Source organism: Pezoporus occidentalis, unplaced genomic scaffold (genome assembly GCF_034315485.1).
Source record: "Pezoporus occidentalis ecotype Australia unplaced genomic scaffold, CSIRO_AGI_Poc_V1 ctg151, whole genome shotgun sequence".
Taxonomy (NCBI): domain Eukaryota; kingdom Metazoa; phylum Chordata; class Aves; order Psittaciformes; family Psittacidae; genus Pezoporus; species Pezoporus occidentalis.
Window position 1 is genome coordinate 359,769 of NW_026913328.1, and position 21,250 is coordinate 381,018.

The 21,250-nt window shown below is 44.5% G+C and overlaps 1 protein-coding gene across 6 annotated transcripts in view; it reads left to right on the forward strand.

Annotated features, from left to right (window-relative positions):
- The first annotated feature begins 5,366 nt into the window (after nucleotides 1–5,366).
- FARP2 (FERM, ARH/RhoGEF and pleckstrin domain protein 2) overlaps nucleotides 5,367–21,250 on the forward strand; it is a 73,724-nt gene continuing 57,840 nt past the window's right edge. For all 6 annotated transcript variants that reach the window (XR_009963303.1, XR_009963304.1, XR_009963305.1 and 3 more), the window contains exons 1-2: nucleotides 5,367–5,478; nucleotides 9,996–10,229. Coding sequence is in view for 3 of the 6 variants with exons in the window: in XM_062611147.1 (XP_062467131.1) it covers nucleotides 5,371–5,478; nucleotides 9,996–10,229 (342 nt within the window). In the remaining 3 variants the exon portion in view is untranslated. The remainder of the gene's footprint in view (nucleotides 5,479–9,995; nucleotides 10,230–21,250) is intronic.

Sequence of the window (21,250 nt, forward strand, 5' to 3'; positions counted from 1 at the left end):
CCAGTGCCTACAGGGGCCCACAAGAAATCTGGAGAGGGACTTTTGACAAGGGCCTGTAGTGACAGGACAAGGGGGAATGGCTTTGGGCTGACAGAGGGGAGATTTAGATTTGACGTTAGGAAGAAATTCTTCCCTGTGAGGGTGCTGAGGCCCCGGCACAGGTTGCCCAGAGAAGCTGTGGCTGCCCCACCCCTGGCAGTGTTCAAGGCCAGGCTGGACAGGCCCTGGAGCAACCTGGTCTAGTGGAAGGGGGTTGGAACTGGATGAGCCTTAAGGTTCCTTCCAGCCCAACTGATCTATTCTATGATTAACTGGGCTCTTGTGTAGTTGTGTAGGCTAAAGTTTACTGGCATGTGAAAAAGAGGTGATCATTTTCTCTTTTTAGAAATTCAGATTTGGGGGGTGGTGGTTTCTCTTTGGTGATGTCTTTTTCCTCCTCCTAGCCACTTACAGAAGTTTTTGATGTAGATCTTTGAAGCACCGTACAAGTTGTGACTGGATTGTACCCTTGTGCGGCTCCTCTAAAGAAATAAGTAGTTGCCTGATTTTAATTGGTAGGGAAATAAGATGAATATCAATGAGATTTTAAACAAAAAAAAAAAATGGGGGAGGGGGAACTTTCTGATGCTTCCAGTTGTGTGAGGTTGGGTTTTTTAGGCTTTGCTGCTTCAAATATGCTTGGTCAACCTTAGGTGCGGGTTTTGGTAACTAAAAAAAAAGATGTATAAATTTCATAGCTTTAGAAAAGAACGTTTCATACCTGTTCAATTTTTAGGCTATTACAGTCAAAGAACTGACACCTATCAAAATATGTTAGAATTCAGTTTAAAGCAAAAATAGAATTCTGTGGATAGTCTCTTCTGCAATAGGATGATTTACCACACGGGGGCAACATGCGGTTGGACTGAGTTGTTTACCTGTAGGTTAAGAAAATAGGTGGCACAGTTGGCAGGTTTTGCCTGGACTTTTGTTTCAGTGTTTTGTCTCAGCAGCCGTATTTCTTTGCAGCTTGTAGCCTGTGCATGCCCTCGATTCCTGTGCTGTTGATTCAGAGCTTCTACTGGCTACACACTGAACCTTCTGGGTAGTGAGAACGTGTTTAGACTAGTATACTAATCAGACTGAAAGAAGTTGCAGAGCAAGTGCCTGCGCCTGCGTGTGCACACACAGGTATGAACATCTGCTGTGTTTCATTTGTCTGTTATAATTGCCACTTTCACCATGATAGCCAACTTAAAATGCAGCTATGATTAGGAAAGTCAACATAGGCAGTTGTAAAAAAGGATGGCATCCACTATTTTTTTCTGTTAGCAGGTGAGCAGTATTTTCCCTCTATGTAAGCGTCCATGCCTGTTCTAAAGAACTGGTTAACACTGAAGGTTTAATTCTAGGTCACAGTCTGAGGCTAGTGGACTTTGCACTTTATAAATGATAAGGTAATTGGTTACATACAGTGTGTGTAAATGGGCTGCTCAAAAATGCTGCAGAGGTAAGCAGCCTGAAAAACCCAAAGGATTACACTGGTGGGAAGTGTTGATAGCATGACTGGGAAGGGGGGAAGCAGAAGCAGGTTAAGATTGGAAGTGGAAATCCCCTTCCCCTCCAGAGTCCGCAAATTTCTGTACCATGGAAGTTAGTTTCTCTGTTTGGCTTAGCAAGATGCTGCTAATGATAAGTACTTTTGACATTATATCTTTGCCAGTAGAACAAGGTGTGTTCTGCCAGGTTTTGAAGTCCCTTCATTAATACTGAAGAGCAGAATTTCTTGTACCTCCAGGTCAATTTTAACAGTAAGTGAACTTGGTATAAGAGTAATTCTGTGAAGTAATATGTACAGGTATTATTCAGGTGTTATTCATTCTTTGTGCTGATCATGTGGATCAAATCTCTGATTATCCAGGAATTCCTGTTCACCTTGGCTTGAGTCTTTCACCCTTTGCTTATGACAGTCAGTGTATTGATCAAATTCTGTGATTTCACTCTCTTCTTTTTCATTTTTTCCTACCATCTGGAGTACGATTGGGCTGTAAGTACAGAACAGCACCTGGCTATAATGCTGAAATTGCCAGATCTTCCTATTTGAGAAGTGGTCTGATGCAATTCTGAGTTGTTAGGAGGAGGGCTTGTTGAGGAATGATTTGGCAATCCATGTAGACCAGTCTACTGAGATGTCTGAGTCAATGTGAAAGACAATACAGTGAGACAAGACAACTGGTCTCCTGTCTGGTTCTGCTGCACAGACCATTACAAACTACAAAGTACTGCAAAGTATTCGACTGAGGTCTTCTGGGATGAAACTCATTCAGATCAGGAATAAGACCAGGTCAGTCACTAACTATCATGACAATCAACTTAAGATGTGGCCACATTTGTGGAAATGAGAAGTTTTCCCTTGGAGGACATCTGAGGTGCTTTATGGCTGGTACTGTGAAACCAGGTCCTCAAAGATGAAGGGAAAGAAGAGTGACCGTCCTGTAGAGAAAACTGTCAGCCCTTGCAGTTAGTCCTAACCAACACCATGCTTAGGCTAACAATGTGTACAGCAAGTCACTGAATATCTCCAGATGCAAGAACTGTAGTACAAGGCACTGTACCAGCTTGAACCAGAGCAGGACAATGGCAGTGAATTGTAGCATTTGCCCCAAATGCAAAAGGAATGTGAACCTGTTGGAGTGAGTCCAGAGGAGGCCACAAAGATGATCCGAGGGCTGGAGCACCTCTGCTATGGAGACAAGCTGAGAGAGCTGGGCTTGTTCAGCCTGGAGAAGAGAAGGCTCCAGAGACACCTTAGAGCAGCTTCCAGTGCCTAAAGGGGCCAACAAAAAATCTGGAGAGGGACTTTTTACAAGGCCACATAGTCGCAGAGGAGCTGTGGTTGCCCGACTCTCAGAAGTGTTCAAGGCAAGGTTGGATGCAGCTTTGAGCAACCTGGTCAAACCCCACTGCCAGGTACCATCAGCATAGGTGATATTTTCTGCCCTGAAGAATTGGGAATGCAGATATGAAAAGGAAAGAAGAGAGACTTCTTAAGGTTCAGGTTCATGGCAAGAAAGCAGGTCTTGGAGAAGTACTCGTGCATCCTGCTGAACTCCTCATGCTATGGTGGAAAGGCTAGAAATGAGCTGCAGGTAGAAGCCAAAGTACTGGGTACGTGGACACTTAAACACGCAGCACCTTCAGTGCTGGATTGTTTCAGCACCGTAAATTACATGTGTTTTGTGTTAGCAATAACAGCAATATACAGTGAAGCATAAACAGCAGGGTGTTGATGCTTCTGAAGACTTTACTATATCTGTAATTATTACTTCCTCTCTGATTGTTGTTGTATTTTGCCTTTAAAGTGATCTCATCAGATCTGTTCTCCAACTTAGCAACAGCTACTTTTTTGCACAAGACAAGTTCTACTCTTTTTAGATGTTAAAGCAAATGATTGAAATGAAGATTGCTCTGAAATATCTGCACTTTAAAGGATGCAAAACTATGTTAGTGCTTAAGATGCGACTAAAACCCATGCCTATGGAAGTGTAATATAAATGGTGGGCAAAACAGGATACTGAGATATCAATTTTGCTAATGAAAGCACTTCAGTTTATTGGAATAATGAGTGGTTTTATGAATGGAGTTATCTAAAATACTGTGCATGCTTTTTGTAACTTTCCTGATGTTTTTGTATGCATAAGATTCTTCAGCTCCATTTCACTTTTAAAGAAATAATGGGACATATTTTTAAAACCTTGTGTCTTTTCTTAAGAGATGAAGATGTTGCTAGTCAGGAATTACTCATTAAATTTGCTTATTTCTGTGGGTGAGAGTGGTGAAGCTCGTCCAGGTTGAAAGGGCTGTTCTACATGAATTGTGTGTTTTGTTTAATATAAAAGTCACGTGCTATGCTAATACTTTGTTTTTCAAATTGCTGTGAAAAGGTCAAGTTCTCAGAAACAAGGTGGCTCTTGACATTTCTTGGGCTATTGGCCATCAATCCATTCCTAGAGAAATACAAATATTTCTCTTATTTTTGTTACTTCTCATCTTGAAAAGCAGGCTCTAGTGACACATGGTACCTCAGGGATCGGAAGGGTTTGTCAAAAGCAGTCCTTTTTGGGAAGTACTCTGAACTTGTAGGGACAGGACAAGGGGGAATGGCTTTAAGTTGACAGAGGAGAGATTTAGATCAGACATGAGGAAGAAGTTCTTCCCTGTGAGGGTGGTGAAGCCCTGGCACAGGTTGCCCACAGAAGCTGTGACTGCCCCATCTCTGACAATTTTCAAGGCCAGGCTGGATGGGGCTTGGAGGAACTTGGTCTAGTGGAGGGTGTTCCTGCCCATGGCAGGGGGTTGGAACTGGATGAACTTGAAGGTCCCTTCCAACACAAACCAGTCTGGGATTCTGTGATTCTTGTCATCAGTCAGCCTCCGAGTCTGCTTTTGAGCAGACTCAGAACCTGGGAGGTGCAGAGGTCTGTTTGAGCAGAGCTCTGTTCACCCTGTGCTGAATTTCCTACCGCATTTGGTTCTTGTTGGTGTTACTCACTGATGGGCTTGCTGGCTGGAGAGGGAGGAGGGGGATGTTCTGATGGTCTTCAGCCATCTGTGTTGGATCTTAGCACGTGGGTGCAGCACTCGTGTCTTCTCCCCTCTTCTGTAGTGCTGTGGCTCTTTGTATCTCTATTTAAAATCTGTCTGAAAGTTAACTAAATGAGAACTAAAATGTTTATTACTCAAAGTGAAACACATGAGCTTTGTTACATGAAGCGGTCCCTAAGATTCAGGCAATGGTATTTTACCAGAGCACCACTCACCTGTGCAAATGGGATTTGCCAGTGTTTCGCACCCCTGGGCAGAGCATCTGCTGGCCGTGGGTGCCTTGGTATGTGTGGCTGTGTGATTGTATGTTCCCTTCTTTGGGGCGCAGGGGCAAGGGGCAGCCTTTCTGTGAGTTAACTGCCTTGAGGTCCGACAGGAAAGATTTGGCATAAATATCCTTTTAAAGGTTCCAACCCCCGCCACACTGCTCATGTCGGAAAACAAACATCTTGGTGGTTTTTTTTTGTGTTTGTTTTTTAAATAATGCTAAAAGGCTGGCAGAACTGATTGGACACGGACAAGAGCGCCGCAGCAGCCCTGCGTGCCGATCAGGAGCACGACATGCTCGGAAGAAGGGATCGGGTTCATTCTTGCATGTCTCCATCTCTCCTGCTGCTCCGGCGGCAGAGGCCGCGACTCCCGCACCCACAGCGCGGCTCCCTCCGGTGCCGACGTTCCCTGTGGGTCCCGGCGGCGGGAGGAGCTGAGCTGCGCCCGGGGTGGTGCCGAGCCGAGCCGGGCCGGGCCGGGCCGTCTGAGGGACCGAGGCCCCGCCCCGCCCGCTCAATGGGCGGGGCCGGTGCGTGCGGGGTACTCGGGGACGGGGTTGCTGCGGCGGCCCGCGGTGGGACGGCGGCCGGCACCGCCCGGCCCGGCGCGGCCGTAAGCGCTGAGGTGAGGAGGCGAGGCGAGGCGAGGCGCGGCGTTCCCCGCGGGACGGCCGCAAGCCGTTCCTGACAGCGGGCTCCGCGGGCCGGGAGCCGAGCGGGATCCGCAGCCCCTGGGCGGGCCGTGGAGCGGGGCTGCTGGCTCGGCTCGGCCTGTCCGCGCGTCCGACGCTTCCGCCGCCCGCGGCCGCTGTCGTGCGCTTCGTGACTGGGTGGAAGCTCTCGCGTAAGGGCCGCGCTTGGCCCTGCCAGCGCAGCCGGAGGGTCTGCTCGCGGTGGTCTCTCCGGCAACCCGGGGGCGGGGGGCTCTGGCTGGCGGGCTCGGGAGCGCCTTCCCCGGGATGCTTCCCAGGGCCTGGCGGCGGCTTCGGCACTTCCTGCTCGTACTGGGAGTGTTGGAGCACCTGCGCCCCGGCCCATGCCTTGCGCTCTGCATCTGCCTCCCTGCAAGGGACCCTCGGAGCTCGCTGGGCTGAGTGCAGGGGGTCGTGCAGCGCCGCCCTGCTGATTCCCTGTGATCGGGTTAAAGAAGCGTGCCTGAAGCCCCATTCATTTGGCAGGAACCAGCCGCAGACCTTCTCCATCCTACTTGTGCCTCCAGCGCCTTCCACGCAAGCACTGCTGCAGGGTGCAGCAGTGCAGGAAAGAGCTGTAAGACCCCTATTGTGGTTGTGATGAGGGATGGGATGGTGTTTTGTTAGAGGAGTTAGGGAACTGCGTTTCAAGGAGATGTTTCTCTCCTGGTGCAGCTGGGCACTCAGTCTTCACCACTCTTTGCTGCAGTTGTTGGATTCCTGATGCATCAGTTGGTGCCAGCTTGGTTTAGTGACATTAATGGTTTGCTGTTGCCTAGTAAAAAAGGTAAAAGATGAAACTTTGCTTCTGGTGTACGGAAAGGACCTGATTTGAAAGCGTCTCTGAAATTTTCAAGAAGCACTTCTCTCTAAGAGTGCTCCCTTGCTGATCCATATGGGGTCCCACTGTGTGCAGATGGAGGGGATCCCTTCTTACGGGAAGCAGGGATTGCTCTGCTGACATCAGGGAGCTGGGAAACTGATGTTACTTCAGTCCGGCCTTCTGCATAGGCAAGGGATGGAATGTCATAGTGACCTGTCACTGACCAAAAGGCACTGTACTTGGAGGGGTTTCTTTGAAAGCCCTTGGTATCTTGCATAAGCATATGTGCCGGTGTAAGCTGCCTGTCCAGATTTGCTGCTGGCTGAAAAACAGTCTTGCTTCTGAAAAAGTAAGTTTATTTCATTCAAGTAGAAGACAAAATTCATTGTGGCTTCAAAGCTATTTCAAAAAGGCAACAAAAAAGCTACCTAAATCTTCTAAGCTTTGTTCCATTTGTTCTTCCATTGGAGGTTGAAAGTGGCAGTCATTCTGTCACTGTGCTTCAGGGGCTGATTTAGCTTTGATGCCTGGCCCAGGTTTATAGGAAATTGTCAGGATAAGCAGTGTAAAGAAGTTCAGGGTGGGTGAGTGCAAGGGAGATTTTCTTTTTTTCATAGAACTACTAACATTGCATTTTAGTTTTGCATTGTTGAGAAGGTAAATGAGACCTCCTCCTGGCTGGCCTGGGGTCGATAGGAGGCTCGCAGAGCTCTTGGACGCTTTCTCTGCTCTGCCTATTGTCCATAGAGCCTCTCGTTCTTCCCAGTGCTTGCAGCCTACCTCCGACTTCGCTGTTTAATTTTGCTCTGCCTTTCATTTAGTCAGCTCCTTTAACTGAAACGCTTCCTAAATCATAGCATGATGGTTTTTGTTAAGAAAAGTCATATGTAGCTTACAGAAAACATGGTATGTAGTTAAAATTGATTGTGAACTGGAAACAATGCTTGGATTGATTAATATTCCTCCCAGTTTTGGTTTTTGAGGCAGCTGGAGCAGACCAGGCTATTTGGGGATTTGTACTGATTGCAACTGCATTGGTAGTGTGCACTGTGAGGGAGCTGGATGTGTTGAGATCCTCTCAGCTGCCCCGCAGTGAGCAGGGCACTGCTTTCCCTGGGAAACATGGCTTAGTTCTGCTGCATGTTGTGTTTCTGCCTAGGTGCCTGTTAGACCTTTAAAATGTGGATATATGCTGGATGGGGACTAGTTCAGTGGTAAATATTTTTAGAAATGTGTCATCAGCAAGATGTGAGGCCAAGTGCTGCTGAATTCACTTTTCCTGTGGGGAAGGACTTTGACATCTGCAGTTTCCATTTGACATGACTTTGGTCCCTCCTGGCTGGTAACCAGAGCTAGCAAAAGTACCCAGGAGCTCCTCATTTAGTGTGGAGCTGGGGTGTCTTCCTGCCTTGCCTTCAGGCACCAGCTGGCTTCAGCCAGAGGGGATGCTGCAGAAGCTTCTGTACCATGGGGCTGCTCCTTGCACAGCCTCCGTCAGCGCTCACATCTTTTTCCTTTTGGGTTCCTGCAGTGTCCATCCCTTCTAGTAGATGTTTATTCAGAGCGGGATGAATGTGGTCACAGAGTGCTAATTTTAAGAGTGGTTGTCTAATAGCCTGCTGAGGAGCGTAACTGATTCTGGGCAACTTCAGTTGCTTGTAAGCATCTGAACAGCAGTAGTGAAATCTTACCATACAGTTAAGTTCTAAGGGATGCAGTATCAAGGGGATATAGATGACACCAAGCCATACTGGATGGTGCCTTGAGCAATCTAGTATAGTGGAAAGTGTCCCTGCCCATGACAGGGGATTGGAACTGTGTGATCTTTAAGGTCCCTTCCTTCCAACCTGAACCATACTATGATTCTATTGGTTTCTCTCCAGGTTAGCAGTTAGAGGTGTAACCTGGGCAATTGCCTCTGCTGATTCTTCATGTGGTGGTGCTGGTTTTAAAGTCTGAGATCTAAAAGTTCAGTGGAATGGGAAGTTCAGTGAAATGATGTGCACAAGGTGGTCTGTGAAAGGTGACAAATGAGCAGAAATTGTCCACAACTTGTAGGTTGAGCACTGAGCTGTGTACACGCTCTTCTAAGGTTAAGATTGTCCTTTCCATGCTTTCTTGTGGTGTGTGTCATCAGCTGGGAGACTGGAGGCATCTCTCTGGTGGTCTTGAGCTGTGCTGCTCAGGAAGGCTCTGCAGTACTCACATGGCCTCTGAGGGACTGCTAAGCCAATCAAGCCTGTGGTAGGCGTAATCAGGTAGGAGGCATCTCTCCCCTCTCATGAGGGTGTCTGCAAGTGTAAAAAGAGACCTTGAAACCCACTGGTCTGCAAGCCACGAAGATGTTTGACCAATCCCAATGTGTGCAAGGATAAAAACCTAACACCACCACCCCCACAACTCCCCAGTTTTTAACAATATGTAACCCTGGCTCCATTTAAATCCCCACAGCAGGCTGCCTACCTACTCAAAGTGTAGAGAGACAAAGGAATGTTTTTATGATCTGCCTCTCTCCTTTTTAGACAAAACACGTTTATTAGGAAACAATCTAACACTTCACTGATTTTTTTGTAGTGTGGTGGCCATGTGAAGGCTGTCCCAGTGTCAGTATCCACATATTTTTGATTGTTTAGGCATAGTATGGTATTTGGGAAATGCAACCAGAAGCACTGAAGAGCTGAGATGTTCCTCTGTGTGTTTCTGCTGAATGCCTTGCACATGGTTGCCAAATCCTTCATGCCAGTGGTGAGAGTGGGGCAGTGGCTTTGTTTGGCACATTGCATCCTGAGCACATGTGCCTCTTGTTCTTGTAGACCCCACTGCAATCCATGTCCAAATACTGCCTCTGCTCCCGTGGTGTGGGAGAGCCAGGGAGAGACATGCAGGCTGTTTTCCCCCCATGTCAAATTAAACATTAGCTCTGCAACAACTGCCACCAAACCATGGAAGTAAGGATCATGATGTAGGAGTTGGCCTGCTTGAACTAGTGTGGATTTCTGTAATTGAGATTTTTGCCTACTGACTTAATCTGGGTACAGCAAAGGTTTGCTAATAAGGTGCAGAACTGTTATCTGTGCAGAAATCTGCATGATGAAGGCTGTGAGCTGCCAGCATTGGTTGAAGCAGTTACAGTTTTGCATGACTCATCATCTGGGGGGGATGAAGAAAGTTTATTGTTCCTATTATCTTGGGGTGTGGTCAAACCTTGTCACAAAGTCAGTGGGATGGCCAGGTACCAGTGAAAGGCAGAGTCCTGCCTTACCCTTTTCTGCCTGCAGCTTTCCTTGTGCTGTCTACAGTGCTCATGCTGCATGTGGTGATCTGGTTTAGGGACCTAAATTGGCAGAAAAATGAACTGGAAATTCAAATGTCATTGTGTAAGGACGGTAGAGGTGACAGGTTTGAATGTCCCGTTTCCTAACCATGTTTTGTAATAGGTATTTTTTTGCCACTTGTTTTTTTTTCCCAGCAGCTGGATTTCTGACCAGAGTTTCATCAGCTTTATTACTGGTTTTGATAGTGGGATGAAGAGTGTTAAATAAGGACTTTGTGTGCGATTGTGCTTCAGTGGGTAGTATTTTCATATGGGATATTGTTGGAAAACTTTCAGGCTCCATTTTCTTCTAGGTTTCTTTAGACTCTTCTCAATGTCGAAAGATGGGAGAGATAGAAGGAACATATAGGGTCCTGCAGGCTCCCGGCTCTCGTTTGGGTGTCCAGAAGACTATGGGAGTGAGTACCTTGGAGCCAGGACAGAACCTCTCCACTGCAATGGCGTCATTGCCTGCCAAAACACAGGAGCGGGACCTGCCGATCAAAATAAAGATGCTGGACAACACAGTGGAAGTACTTGACATTGAGGTAAGAGAGGTTTAAGCCTGATTCAAGTACACTTAGCCTCTAATAATGTAAAGTTCACAGATGTGCTGCTATACAGAGATGGGATGTTTTGGGGCAATATCTCAATGAAGATTCCTGTAGGGATTTTACCTAATTACCAGTGGTTAAATGAGTAGCACATCTTGTTTGTTTCTTTTTTTTTTTAATCTAACAGTTGTTTTGTGTGTTTAACAGATTTTAAATATAAGCACGTACTGTAATAAAAAGCTTTAACTGTTACTTGCTTTGGGGAACCACCAGCTGCCTTCTCCTGAACTTCTTGCTTCCTGAGACATATGCAGCTTTGTCTGTTTGGCAGCTGGGGGAGCAGAAGAGGGTTTTTTATTAGTTACTACTTTTTATTAATTACTTGAATAGGTTTGTATCCTTTTCAAGTAAACTTCCTCCTCTTTGAAAGGTTTTGCTTGTTGCCACACTTTGGGAGGGGGGCAGAGGGATGTTTCTGAAGATTTGTATTTAAAAGTATGCTTGCATAGCAGCTGGGGAAATCTGCCTTAAGAAATACAAACCGTGCTCAAGTTGGGTGGTTCTGGTTTTAAACAATGAAAAATTTTTGTTCTACAAATTCTTGTTTCATTCTCAGCATTAATTGGAGCTTGAATAAAGATGTGTTGTTAGAAAAAAGCCTGTTCTAGTAAAGATAATCAGTTATTGGATGCTCTACATTAGTATCAAATTGACTTTATAAATGGCACTCATATCCTTGGTTTGTGGCATAGACTTAAACAGGTTTTTCTGTGAGGTCACATAGATTGAAAAAGATGTCTGTGAAGCTCTGAAGAGTGAGTGGCTTTTGGGGATGTCTTCTGCAGATTGCTGTCCAGCTGTTCAACTCTCAAACATGAAATCCGATTAGTTTCTGGTTAAGTGCGAGGCTGTGCCTGTATCCTCCCACCTGAGGACACAGAGGCTGCAGCAGACTCTTCCATCTCTCATTTACTGCATAGCACACAATAAGCTGGTTTTTGTGTGTGTTTTGTTGTTGTTTTGCTTTAATTATGTTAGAATATTTAAAACAACTTCTGCTGACAGGGTCTTTTGAAGTGTGGGTTACGGATTTTTTTTCCCCAAGTTGATGTAGATTTTGGTGCTTTTGTGTTCTGATTTTAAAAGAGAAGAAAAAAGCAACCCACCCCTCCAACCCTGTAATTTTGAAAATTGGTACAAGTCCACTGGAAGCTGTTAAAATCAAGAAAGAATTTATAACTCCTGCTTCCTGCTTTTTTGCATGAAGTCAGTGACTGGAAATCTCCTGTATATTACCGTAGATGCTTTTCTTCTCTTCCTTGCCACATTTATAGCAACTTCGTTTGCTCTTTTCATGCAAATTTTCCACTTTCCTTACCATGTTCATCTTTAACTCTCACCTGGCTCTTTCTGACAGTCAAAGCCTGCTTTACTGGCTTTGATCTACGTCTGAAGGGAATCCTTTGACTACACTCAAATCTTAACCTCGTAATCCTTTTTCATGCTGATGATAATTGTTGATACTTGGGTGGCCCTGCGGTCCCATCCTGGAGCTCTGCTATCTTCTCTGCTAACTTCTAACCTCTGAGCACCTCCTTGGTTCCCCTTGGTTCCTCTCTGTGCTTGGTAACTTCGCTACTTTCACAATACCATGTTTTTTGAAACTGTCATGACCTGATTCTCCTTTGCCTGCTGGAACAACCTTGACTGTGTATGCTTCCAGCTATCTTCATTGCTCTCTGGCTTCCATTGCAGGTCCAGTTTAGCTCCATCCTTAACCCTTTGTCTTATCCTACAGCACTTTGTTGTTAGTCTTGCCGCCAAATGTAGATTCATCTGTGGCTCAGCTGAATGTTTTAACTCTTGGCTGTCTCTTGGCTCTGAATAAAATCAGCCTTTGCCTGATGAAACTTAGGTTTGATACTTACATGTCAGTCTCCACTTGTAAAAAACATAAATTCCTCACACTTTTTTTTTTTTTTTTTTTTTTTTTTTGCCACTGTGAATTATACTCCAGTCTCACCTCTCTGGCCAATAATGTAGTTTCTATTCACCTCCAAATCCTTCATTTCATTCACTCTGTAAAGCCTCTAGGGTGTTACTCTTTAACTAAACAGCTAAAACTCCTACCATCCAGGAACACCTCGTTTCATGTCTTTGTTGCTGTGATCACCTTGTTGGCTTAAATCCTCTCCAGTCTTAATCATCATCATAGAATCGCAGAATGGCTTGGGTTGGAAGGGACCTTAAAGCTCATCCAGTTCCAACCCCCTGCCATGGGCAGGGACACCTTCCACTAGACCAGGTTGCTCCAAGCCCTGTCCAGCCTGACCATGAACGCTGCCAGGGGTGGGGCAGCCACAGCTTCTCTGGGCAACCTGTGCCAGGGCCTCAGCACCCTCATAGTGAGGAATTTCTTCCTAATCTGAATCTCCCCTCTGTCAGCCCAAAGCCATTCCCCCTTGTCCTGTCACTACAGGCCCTTTAGAAAGCCACTCTCCAAATTTTCTGTAGGCCCCTTTTAGGGACTGGAAGCTGCTCTAAGGTCTCTGTGGAGCCTTCTCTTCTCCAAGCTGAACAAGCCCAGCTCTCTCAGCCTGGCTCCATAGCAGAGGTGCTCCAGTCCTTGGAGCATGTTTGTGACCTCCTTGGACTTGCTTGAGCAGCTCCACGTCTCTCTTGTGTTGGGGCCCCAGAGCTGGATGCAGGACTGCAGGGGGGGGTCTCCTCAGGGCTGCTCTCAATCCAGTCTCTGCCCAGCCTGTATTTGTGTTTGGGATTGCCCTGACCCAGGTGCAGGATGTTGCACCATCTTGCTGCATATGTACCTGTTTTGCATGTTGCAGTATGAGTCAACCCGCGAGATTGTTCCCAGCAGTTCCTCCTATTGCCTGGCAATTTCTTGCATTGCTTCACTGGCTCCCAGTCTCTGTAGCTTTAAACATAGGTTGCTTATCTCTGCTTTCAAGGTCCTTCAGGGGTTTACTTATATTCTCTTGCATGTTCTTGGCTCCATCCCCTAATGGGGCCACAGTGCTGTACCTTTGTTGTTTTCTCCCATCATGACGAGAGGATTGCCATAATTAGGACCTGTGTTAGTTTTCTCTTTTTACCTGGAAATCTCTCTCTTGTTACAACATCCACAGAAACACCTGAGTTTGGGCAACTAGTGTGCTGAGGCCATAGTTAATATCATACTACTTTATGGGGAACTGAACAACTTAAAACTTTTGCCTGATGTAAACTGTGAGTTTAGAAGCGGTCATCCTTTGTTCATCTGTAGAGCATCTGTGGTCAGCAACTGCAGCATTAGTCATGCTACAGACTGCCTAGATTACTTTTCATTTTTGTCCACTTGAAGTAGCAAAGGATGGCAAACAGTGATGAGATATTAATTTGTAATCCTCTGCCACCTAATTTGTCTGGTGGACTGGTGGGATAGTAGTAACTGCTGACTGCTGCTTGTGATGGAAAATTGATTTTTTCACATGAGGATTGAGGGCAAGAATTAGGAAAAGTTGGCCGCATTGCTGAATAAGGGGTGTGGGCTAGCAGAGATACGTTCTTAAAACAGCAAGGAGAGAAATTAATGATTAAGCATCTGTCCCAGAGGGTTTGAAGCTGTGATTGCAGTGCTGCTTGCCCACTCCTCTTTGCTTTTGCAATTTTGTTCCCTGAGTGTGGAAACAAGAGGTGGTGTCCCCTTCATTACCTGTGTCATGGGGTTTCTGGTTATTGATTCAGCTCAGCAATGATTTTTCAGTGTAATGGGACACTGAGGCCTTTGTCATAGATGTTGTTGGCACTGCTTTCTGATGGAGACGTAGCTTATGGCAAAAAGGCATTCCCTTCCCCCAGAGTTCAAATTTTTTTCCATCTGTCTTGAACTATGGTAAATAACTTTTTACTGAGAAAAGGGTTGTGTCCATGGAGAAGATGTGGCAAAGTGGTCAGCTTCTGGAGAGGGACCTTCTCTGTGCTATGCAGTAGGGAAGCTGATGCAGGACCCCTGTTTACTGCCTTGCTTGTGAAGCTAAAATGAGCCACATCAGCAATTTTAACCCTACAGGATAAATAGTAGCCACAGTAAGGATCTAATCCATGCAGCTTTTTCTTGTTATCTGCTTCTTTCTCCAAGATGCACTTGAAACATTTGCTTATCTCCTGACAGGTGTTGGTGGATACTCTAGTTTGGTAGCTCTTCCCCATCGCTAGAGTTTTTTAACTTGCCAAAGAGCAAGAAGAAAGGCTGATAAAGTGGCATAATGGATGGGACAAGAATAAAATAAGGAAGGCCAGTCTTTACTTCATGATGTTACTGCATCTAGAACAGTGTGTTAAAAGTTCAATCTAGCTGCATGTCATTACCTTTGATCTAAAATCCACTGCCTCTGCTTTCACCATCTGTATTGTAAAGGGTTTTTTCTAGCTATGTATTTTGTTAATCCATAAGAAGCAGCTATTCCATCAAGTGTGCTAGGGCAGGGCTCTTCTCCAGGGAATCTGTTTTGAATGTTTGGGGATGCAGAAGTGCTCAAATGTTTTCTAGACTATAAAAAACTGAAAAGTGGGTATGTGTGTTTTCTCCTTTCAGTCCCAAAACAAAACCGAGAATGAAACGTTCATCCAGAGCTAGGCTGGAATAGTAATTATTTTCATGAGTTGGTTTGTTTTCTTTTTCCCTTTTTACAGCCAGCCTGTGTAGTCAGTTGAAATCTTGCATGTGCCGTATCATGGGGTACCCGTCCTCCTTCCTCCAAGTGAAGTCTGTCCAAATGGGTGGTTTTGCACCATTTGGTGATGCATGATCAGAAAATTCAGTTTAATTCAGACAGTGGCACACTTTGAAGTAATCGGGTTTATCATAGGAATTCTGCCAGCTTTCCTGATTTTCTTAAGAGATTAGACTTGGAGGCCTTTGATCAGCATAGAAATATAGAATCATAGAATCATAGAATAGTTAAGGTTGGAAAGGACCTTAAGATCATCTAGTTCCAACCCCCCCTGCCGTGGGCAGGGACACCTCATGCTAAATCATATCACCCAAGGCCTTGTCCAGCCTGGTCTTGAACACTGCCAGGGATGGAGCATTCACAACCTCCCTGGGCAACCCATTCCAGTGCCTCACCACCCTAAGAGGAAAGAATTTCCTCCTTATATCCAATCTAAACTTCCCCTGTTTAAGTTTGAACCCCTTACCCCTTGTCCTGTCACTACAGTCCCTAATGAAGAGTCCCTCTCCAGCATCTCTATAGGCCCCCTTCAGATACTGGGAGGCTGCTGTGAGGTCTCCACGCAGCCTTCTCTTCTCCAGGCTGAGAAGGGCCTGGGCTGGGTTTCATTCACCAAAATGACCACTTGATGAAATTATACTTGTCAGGTGCTGGCTACAGAAAACAATAAAATGTACTGTAACAAAGGACAACTCAGGCTATAAGAATTTAGGGTGCAGGAAGTTGTGAATTATGTCTGCTGAAAGTTTTTGCACTGGTTGGAAGAGGAGTGTATCACAGAGACATATGATCTGTCAAAGCCATAGAGTACTGCATGTGCCCCTGAGTCAGAGGAAACAAGGGGTCTTTTTGCACAGCATAGCTGAATAAGAGTGCTACTGATGGTAGGTGAGAGCCTGGTGCTGTATTAAAATCCTGGTAAGTGAAATAGCAGGTTTAGTCAACAAGAAGGGGGTCAGACTTGCTGCTTTCTCAGATGCAATACTTTTTTGGGCCCTGTAGGCAGGCAGACTACAACGTCTGCCTCTCTGAGCCAGTTTCCTCTTTGCACTAACTTATAAGACATTTAATGGAATTGCTGCCATAATGTGATGTTTCATATTTGGTCTTTGTGTTGCTCCTTGTGTAGGAAATGTGTGCTTACTTTCTTTCATGAATTATGCTCCGTGCTATGAGGAAGTGCCCCAGAAAAAGAAGTTGATATTATTATGCTTCAAGGTTACCAAACTCTGGGGAGAACTCAGCACCTCTTCAATTGCATGTGCTTCCTCTTCTCCTTCTTCTTGAACATAAAATAAAATTTGGCAGTGATAAATACTTATGAATCATAATATATTATAGTTGAATTCTGCTCTCTTTTCACCTACTGGAGATTGAATTCTGTAGAACTGTAATAGCTGTCATAAAATCACAGCACAGTTCTTTGCACTCAGCAAGACCAAGAGGGTCTGCCTGCCTGCTGTACTCAGTGGTAAAACTTAAACTAGATTCTTTTTCCTTACATGCTATTTCTTGCCAGGTTGCTTTGAGCACACAAGTATGTTTGTTCTTTTTTGTATATATAATGAAGTAACTTGCTTCTCAATAAAACATGAGTCCTGCTGTTATTCACATGTTAATAATACAAGTTAGCTTTACGTTGGTTTGAATTTGCCTTAGATTTCAAGTGATGTCTGTTTCTTGTGCTGGGAATTTGGTTTTGTCGGGCAGCCTCACCATGCTGTGAAGTTAAGTATTGTTGAAGGCTTTCTCTGTGGCTCAGGCTAGTGCAAGCCTTCTGGTGCCTCAGAGCGTGAAGCTTGGCCTTAGGAAAATGCTTTTGGTTTTGTTGTGATTTTTCCTATTTTCTGTATTTCTGCCAGGCCTGTTGTTTCTTTTTGCATGACTGTTTCTTGAAGGTAGTTGTATCTTTTCTCATTTTCTTACCACATACATGAAAGACAGAGCATGTTCCATATCCCTGCAGTGCTGTGCAGTGTGTACCTCTCCTGACACCAGTGGACTGCCTGGGAGAGAAACACTCGGCTCCACTGCCCTTCACGGGAACAGGCTCATCAAATAAGATTACACCCCCTCCCATATTTTTTTATTAGGTATTCTCCTTTCACTGCTTGTGTGGATTTTGGAGTTTACTGATCAACTCTGTTAAACGCACTGTTGTATTGCTACAGAGTTTAAGTGACTTACTCTATATTAAGTTGAAAACAGCTAATCGGTGATTACTCTGATAGCAGTGCTGTCTTTGCTGACCACCTATGCAGTTCTTCCTTTCTTTATTTAAATTTACAGCTGCATGACTGAAAGTGCAAAACTACTTTCTCTCCATGGGTTTAGAATAGAATAGCTGTGTTTAGTTATTCTGATGTTTGGGCAGTTTGCAGGCGTCTGTAGTTGAAAAAGTGTCATGACAATGGCACCTCTTCAGATGCCTGTTTTTCTGACCAGCCACTGGAGCCTGTGCCCACGACTCACTGCAGTGGGGGGCCCTGAAACAAGTTAGTGGGCTGGGAGCGTGGGAGGTTTTTGGGACAGCAGAGGAAGCAATCTAACAGCTTGTACGTGCCTTGTGACTTCCTGTGGTTTGGATAGAGTGTTTTCAGTTCAAGGCATATTGGAAAATGCTGCTTATCAGTAGCTTCTTACAGTAACGGTAATATCCCTAAGAACTCTTCTGGGGCTGAACCAGAAATTCTGAAGCTTAAAATGCTGTTATTGAGCAGTTTTAAGTAAGAAAGGTGCATCTGCTAGAAATGGAGAGCATGTCATGGGCACAGAAAAATGTTTACTCTGAAGTGCTGTTTCAGAGAGGCCATGCTTACAGTGGGCCATGGCAAGCCTTGAGCGTGTCACCAGTGTTGCAGCACCACACCTCCCAGCAGGATGGGTCAGCCTGCTGCTGGCTGTCTGGCAGAGCCAGGCACGAGCTGCCCTCCTGCCTCTCCCTTCACCTGCTTAGACCTTCCTTTCATAAAGGCTTTTTTTCCCCCCTCTGTGCTGTAAAAGTATTAACAGCTTAAATATGTGGGAAGCAGGGGGACAGGCTGCTTCTGAATCCTATTAAGCTCTATGCTGAAGGAATTGAGATACTGTGTTAGTCAGCTCAGTGTTTTTTCTTCCCTGGCCAGGAAGAAATAGTCAAAATTCCAGAAAGAATCATAGCCAGATGTTTGTCATTGCTCCCGTTTGACTCTCCTAAATATGGCAAATAAACTGCCTTAGGACTTATTTTTGTCTGACCTCAGAAGAGAAAGTAAGTAATTCACTATTGAAAATTTGAAGTTATTATAGGCTTTAAAGAAAAAAGTAACTGAAGCTTTGCAATTTGTGTACTGCTTGATTCACTGTATATTTTTTAAGACCTGTTATTTTGTGTTTGGGGGCTTGACTTTTTTGATGCTATGTAGGAATGTGGTATTGGGTGGGGAAAGATGAAACTGCAGCCAGACATTTGGGTTGGGTTTTGTTGTTGTTGTTTTAAGGGAAGATGCGAACTTAAATTGCAATATAAAAACAATTTTAGTACTTCACAGTTCTCTTTGCATGAGATGTCCCATTATGCAAAAATTGAGTTATACTGCAGCAAAGGAGAAACACTCTGAATATTCCTGCATGAAAAGTACACATATTGTAACTGAAAGCACAGAAACCATTTAGTAAAATGGTGGTCAAGTGTTATCACAGTCCTTGAAGTATGAATGAATGGACTAAATTTGTAACTCTGTGGCTGTGCTGTGCTATGCTATATCGAGTCTACTTCACCACATGAAGTTCATAGATGAAAAGCTGCTCTTGTACAGTCTCCTGAGGAACAGTATGAGAGCCACATTTAGTTAGCTTAGCACTGAGCTGGTGTAGAGCTGAACTCTTTTTAAGCTCTCTTTATCATATAGATACTGAGAATTTTCTGCCCGTAATTGTTCTGTCTGGATGAGATCTGATGAAGTAAACCAATGCATAACATAATGCTGGTGGCATACATGCAGTAGTACAATTCTTGTACTTAGTTCCTTTAGGATGCTTCTGAAGTAAATCATACACAACCTTGTAAAGAAAAAAGATTTCCTTACCAATTCCAGTAATGCGTCATTGTCACTAATAAAGAAAGGAAATAGTGCTAATTTCTTAAACACGTCTGCAGAGAGCACGTGCTTATTTCTCTTTTCATAATCGAAGGACAGTGAAAATCAGCCATTCATCCCTAAATGTCCTTGAATATCTCATTCAAGGCGAGGCTGGATGTGGTTCTGATCAACTTGATAGAGTTGAAGATGTCCCTGCTCATTGCAGAGGCATTGGACTAGATGATCTTTGAAGGTGCCTTCCAACCCAAACTATTCTGTGATTCTAGCAAAACAACTGTAAGAAATGCTGCATTCAGGAGCTAAACAAGAAAAAATAAAAGGAAGTTCTCTGGAAGCCTCCTCTGGGCATGGGTGACGTTCAAAACTGTGTCAGCAGATGGATAATTCTGTAGAATATATAGAGCCTGAAAGGGAAAAAAACCCAACCCAAACCCATGAAACCCACAGTCAGCTAAAGACAGCCACAGAAATGCAGTGTGCTAAGGGGCAGTTCAGAGAAATTTTAGGTTAGTGCCTACTAAAAAAAAAGGACTTGATGTTGAGAAGCACAGCCTTGTGAATGTGCATTTAAATAGATAGGGTTGCCAAAGTATACCTGTGTGTCATCTGTTTCTCCTTGCAACAAAATGCAAGGGTAGTGTTGCCTACTTGTGTAAGAGACAGACCATATAAATTGAATATTAAAAAAACCCTGTGATGTGGTAATGATACGTAGTGGAAAAGATATAATTTTCAAGACTGTGATGTTGGATACGGAGGGGGTAAGATCCATTTATCTGTAATTCATTAATAAAGTTAAGAGTTTTAAAAGGCCAAGTGGTCTATATTGTGAGTTCTATATTGTGAGTTCACAGAAACTCCTGGAAGTCTTTGAAAAGCTTCTGCGTGTGCTGCTGCCTTGACCTGAGCTCTGTGGTCAAAACCCACAGGTACAAAATGTCGAGGGGAAACAAAAAATCAAGCTGTCTAAATTGGAGTGTTTCGCTCCTTATTTTTCTCTTTTCAGGTGTAGTAGAACTTGTGATGCCTTTTTAATACAATTGTAGCACCGTCTTTGGGTTGTGCACACATGCTTCTGTCATTTGGAGTGCTCTCATGATGGTGAAAGCAAACTTGAAGACATCACTTAAGAAGTTGTTTCTTCCCAGCCTCAGGCTGAGGAAGGGGAGTGAAGTATTTTAACTGTTAATGCCTTCTCACTGCACAGGCCAGCCTTCAGTGATGGTGTTTCCTCAGTGGTAGAACCCATGCAAGCTCAGTTGCCATTCCACTTTCTCAGCGCTGATACCTGGACTGATGTGTTTGACGTATCTGCTACCCAAGCTGCTGTTTTGTCCTCTGTCTGCCCTTGGCAGAAGGCTTGGCCACAGCATGTGGTGGAGCCAGAGCACAAAAGGGCAGTGGTAAAATGCCTGTATTAGTTTAAAAAAGACGAAAGTGGGCTTTTTAGAGACTCTGGGTTAGAGCTGTGTGAACTGAAATCGTGCAGGGATGAGCATCACTGCGTCTCTTGCGCTGCTTCTCGGCTAGCTAGCTCGAAGCCAGAGATGTAGGAAAGACTCATTCTGGCAAGAGGGAAGTTAATAAAGCTTTGGCTTTATCTTGGCCTGTAGATATTTATTAACCCATTGCCATGATAATGAACTTCTGATCAAAGTACAGTGGGGAGTGATGTTAGGACAGTGGGTACAGTTTTGATTTTGCACAAACACCTGACTTCTGCAGAAAATTTTTCATGACCATCTTATTTCCTTGATTTTTTTTTTTAACTGTTTCCTTCAGGAAGGCTTCTTCAAAGTGATGTGCCATTGTGGAGTACCAGAACACCTCACAGGGAAAGCTCAGATCAAATCTGGTTGATGTGGGCACGGGTGGGGGTTCTGAGGCACAAGATAATTAGTGGGGTAAGACTTGCAGTTTTAGTAATATTTTTTTATGAACAAAGGGGAAGCACAGTATTGTCTGTGTTTAAAATTACTTAAAACTCAGTGGTTTTATTTATATATATGTAGAAGAATATGAAATGATGCAGTGCAAGTTTCTACTTACAGTCTAAATATATGAAGTGGCCAGGCATGTTAGAGGGAATGGATTTAGTGGTTTGCACAAGTGTGTAGCAAAGTTCAGGGTGTGGAGGGGGAAGTGAATTCACAGTCTTCTAACTTCTAGTTTCTTAGCTTTATTATACTGATTTACAGCT